The following is a 4,293-nucleotide window of genomic DNA, read 5'->3' as shown; positions in this document are numbered from 1 at the left end:
TCCCTGTTGAAAGAACCTTTCTTTAACCCGTCTATTATAATAGAGGGAGGCTCTTCGTTGATGTTGTGCATTGTGGGCGTTGGCCTCATCCCTGACCTCGTCAATGAGATCGAGAGCGATTCTCATGCCTTATTCGTTGGTCTCTGTCTCATAAGCTTCGATCCTAGGGGATCCATGGGTGATTTCAAGAGGTACCACTGCCTCGGCTCCATAAGCCAGCATGAATGGGGTAGCTTCGGTTGTCACTTTGCAGGTGGTATGATATGCCCATAGTATAGGCAACAACTCATCCACCCAAGTATTTCTTGAGCGTTCAACCCTCTTGTTAAGTCCATCAAGGATGATTCCGTTAGCAACTTCCGCTTGCCCGTTTGCTTGTGGGTGTGCAACCGAGGTGAAGTAAAGTTCTATGTTGTTATCGTCACAGTACTCTCGGAATTCTGCATTATCAAATTATTCGTAACAAGGATGCGTGGGATTTCATATCGGCATTTCACATTCTCCAAAAAGAATTGGGCAATTTGGTTGGTGGTTATCTTGGCTAGTGCTTTAGCCTCAATCCACTTTGTAAAGTAGTCTATAGCTACAACAATGAACTTCCACTGTCCCGATGCTACAAGAAATGGTCAAAGTATGTACATTCCCCATATTGCAAAAGGGATGGGTGTGTTGATCGATATAAGCCTCTCTGGGGCTTTCTTACTATTGGAGGGTGCCTCAGGAATCTGTCACATTTCTTCACATAAGCCTTAACATCGGCTAGCATAGTTGGCCAGTAGAATCCCAACCGAGTTATCTTGTGAGCGAGGGCCATGCCTCCCAAGTGTTGTCCACAAATCCCTGCATGGGCTTCTTTAAGTGCCTCATCTGCTTCAAGAGGTCTTAAGCACTTCAAATACGGAATAAAAAAGGACCTTTTGTAATGAAGGCCTTCAATTAATGAGTATCTCACTGCTCTAACCGACAGCTTTGCGTGCCTCCTGGGCATCATCGGGGAGCCACCCAGTTTCTAAGTGGGTCTTGATCGGGTCTATCCAACAGCTTGCCACACCAACCGGTGTTATCAGATCTATGACATGAATAGTAGGGGTCTTCAACACCTGGAAGTAAATACTTCTCGAATAGTTCTCGATTTCAGACGAGGTGAACTGAGATAAGGCATCCGCCGTAGTGTTCTTCTCTCTCAGAACATATTCTGCATACCATTCATCGAATTGAGTCAGTAATCCCTTTACGACTCTCAAGTACTTGGCCATAGTATCATCCTTGGACTCAAACTCTCCATTAACTTGAGCAACTACAAGTCTTGAGTCTCCACAGACCTTCAGGTTTTTAGCCCTCATGGCTCTAGCCAAGCCTAAGACAGCTATCAATGTTTCATATTTTGCTTCGTTGTTCGTAGTCGGGAAATCCAACTTCAAAGCATACTCAACCATAAATCCATCAGGGCTTTGCAACACTAGGCCTGTACCACTAGATTTTATTTTGGACGCTCTGTCAAAATGGAGAACCCAATACTCTTTCAAGGTTATTTCTTCATCCTTCTCCTTCTCTCCTCCTTCCGGGGTTACTATCTCTTGCCCCCCCGACTTCTTGGTCGTTAATGGTGCATTCGACCACGAAGTATGCTAAGGCATGAGCCTTAATGGTCGTTCGAGGCTTGTACTTGATATCAAATTCTCCTAACTCAATTGCCCACTTGATGAGCCTTCCACTTGCCTTTGTGCTAACAAGAATGTTCCTCAAGGGTTGGTCCGTCGGACTTCGATCTTGTGAGCCTTGAAGTATGGTCTCAACTTCCTCGAGGCTGTGATGAGAGCAAGCGCGAACTTTTCTGTGGTGGAGTAATTCAAATCTGCTCCATGGAGCACCTTGCTTACATAGTATAAAGGCTTCTGGAGCTTCTGCTATTCCTTCACGAGGACCGCACTCATGACTTGTTCAGATACCGCGAGGTACAAATAAAAAGTGTCCTCTGGACTTGGTTTAGCCAACAACGGGGATTTAGTCATGTACTTCTTCAGCTATTTAAAGGCCTCTTGGCTCTCAGTTTTCCATTCAAAGTCCTTCACCTTCTTAAGGGTTTTGAAAAAGGGCAGGCATTTGTCTCTAGACTTGGAGATGAACCTCCCTAGAGTTGCAATTCTTCTTGTCAGCTTCTGAACGTCCTTGATGGAGCGTGGTGGGTCCATGTTTAGGATGACTTTAATCTTATTAGGGTTGGCCTCTATTCCCCTCTTAGAGACCATGTGACCCAAAAACTTTCTAGACCCAATGTCAAAAGCATATTTGGATGGGTTTAATATTATCTTGTGGTGCCTCGGCACTTCAAATGCCTCTCTGAGGTGGCTAATATGATCGGCCTTACTTAGGATTTTGACTAACATGTCATCAACATAGACCTCTATCGTCTTCCCAATTAGATGGGCAAATATCTTGTTTAGCGGTCTTTGGTAAGTAGCTCCTGCATTCTTAAGTTCAAAAGCCATAACAAGAAAACAAAATACACCAAATTCAGTTATGAAGGAGACCTTGGGGGTGTCATCCTTATGCATTCTAATCTGATTGTAACCACTGAAGCCATCCATAAAGCTTAGCATCTCATGTTCAGCAGTGGGATCGATCAGGGTATCAATCATCGGTAGGGGTAACAGTCTTTGGGACAAGCATCATTCAAGTCAGTGAAGTCAATGCACATCCTCCACTTCCCATTGGCCTTTTTAACCATTGCGGAGTCGGCCAACCATTCAGGGAATTGTACTTCCTCAATAAATCCAGTTTCTAAAAGCTTCTCGACCTCCTGCTTAATGGCTTCCAGCCTATCAGGGGCATAAATTCTTTTCTTCTGCTTCACAACCTTTCGGGTTGGGTCAACGTTCAACCTATGGGTTATAAGGTTCGAGTCTATCCCAGGCATATCAGCTGATGTCCAAGCAAACACATCACTATTCTCTTGAAGGAAAGTAGTCATCTGGCCCTTCAAGGGCTTATTGAGAGATTCCCCAATATACGTGATCTTCTACGGGTCTAGGGGGTCTAAGGGAATTGGGACCAAGTCCTCGGCCGGCTTCCCTCGCAGTTCGTCATTCTCTCGGACATCCATATCTTCTATGGAGAGGACCTGCCCCCCGGTTCCATTGGGCCTAAGTGCTACAATATAGCAACCGCGGGCCATTTTATGATCTCCTCTCGCTTCTCCAACACCATTCCTAGTTGGGAACTTCAGTACCATGTGGTAGGTTGAGGGCACAGCCTTAAAAGCATGGATCCCTGTTCTACCCATGATAACATTGTAAGTAGAGGCTGCCTTGACAACCTGAAAGTTCAACATCTGCGTAGCCTCCCTGGGCTCTTCCCCGATAATTATGGGAAGTTATATTGCTTCTTCGAATTTACATTCCACATGATTAAACTCGTAAATGGGTGCATCGGACAGAGTTAGTTGAGAATCATTGTAGCCCATCCTTATGAATGTGTCATGGAACAGAATGTCCACGGAAGCTTCATTGTCCACTAGGACCCTCATAACAGGACAATTTCTGATTATCAGAGTGATAACTAGAGGATCATCCTGAGGAAATTTCAAACCTTCAATTTCTGGGTCACCAAATTCAAGCATCAACTCTGACTTGGAACGCTTAGATGGCTCTCCAACTATGCTCATTACTTCTCTCGCATAAAATTTTCGGGAGTTCCTTGTAGTACCAGTTGCTGTAGGTCCTCCTGAGATCATATTGATCACTGGCCCTCGGGGCTGTGGGTTGCGATCTCTGTCGTTACCCCTTCGATCGTCATTTCTTCGATCATTATCTCTCATTTGGCCTTCGGCCTCTTCACCCTTGGTGAAACATTCAAACTTTCCCCTTCTTATCAGATACTCAATCTCATCCTTGAATTGCCTACAATCGTCAGTATCATGACCAACATCTTTGTGAAACCTACAGTATCGACTATTGTCTCTTTTCTCGGGGTCTCCCCTTAGTGGCTTCGGCCATTTGAAATCTTTGTCCTTCTCAATTTTCATGAGGATTTGGCTCCTTGGAGCGTTCAACCTCGCATATTCAGTGAACCTTGTTTGTTGATTCTTCTTAGAAGAGGAGGAGTCAGAGTTTTTACCAATTTGTGGATACTTGTCCTTGGCATCATACTCCTGATCCGTCTTCCACTTCTTGTTTCCCGTAGGTTCATTATTCACATCTGTCTTTTTTATACTCTTCTTCACCTTGATATACTTTCCGGCTCTATACTAGAACTGCAACATGCTTTCAGGAGCACGCTTAACCAGGGACATCT

General features: G+C 44.7%; 2 protein-coding genes across 2 annotated transcripts; both read right to left on the bottom strand.

Annotated features, from left to right (window-relative positions):
- Positions 1–2,635: 2,635 nt before the first annotated feature.
- On the bottom strand, positions 2,636–2,971 carry LOC141686092 (uncharacterized). Its single transcript, XM_074491150.1, has one exon. It carries the CDS (start codon positions 2,969–2,971, stop codon positions 2,636–2,638), a length of 336 nt encoding a protein of 111 aa, XP_074347251.1.
- A 402-nt stretch (positions 2,972–3,373) lies between these two features.
- On the bottom strand, positions 3,374–4,024 carry LOC141686091 (uncharacterized). Its single transcript, XM_074491149.1, has one exon. It carries the CDS (start codon positions 4,022–4,024, stop codon positions 3,374–3,376), a length of 651 nt encoding a protein of 216 aa, XP_074347250.1.
- Between the last annotated feature and the right edge of the window lie 269 nt (positions 4,025–4,293).

Source organism: Apium graveolens, chromosome 9 (genome assembly GCF_009905375.1).
Source record: "Apium graveolens cultivar Ventura chromosome 9, ASM990537v1, whole genome shotgun sequence".
Classification (NCBI taxonomy): Eukaryota; Viridiplantae; Streptophyta; class Magnoliopsida; order Apiales; family Apiaceae; genus Apium; species Apium graveolens.
This window is presented reverse-complemented; position numbering and strand designations above follow the sequence as displayed.

Coding starts and splice junctions, on each gene's coding strand:
- LOC141686092 (XM_074491150.1), bottom strand. CDS start 2,971: ATGACTACTTTCCTTCAAGAGAATAGTGATGTGTTTGCTTGGACATCA.
- LOC141686091 (XM_074491149.1), bottom strand. CDS start 4,024: ATGAAAATTGAGAAGGACAAAGATTTCAAATGGCCGAAGCCACTAAGG.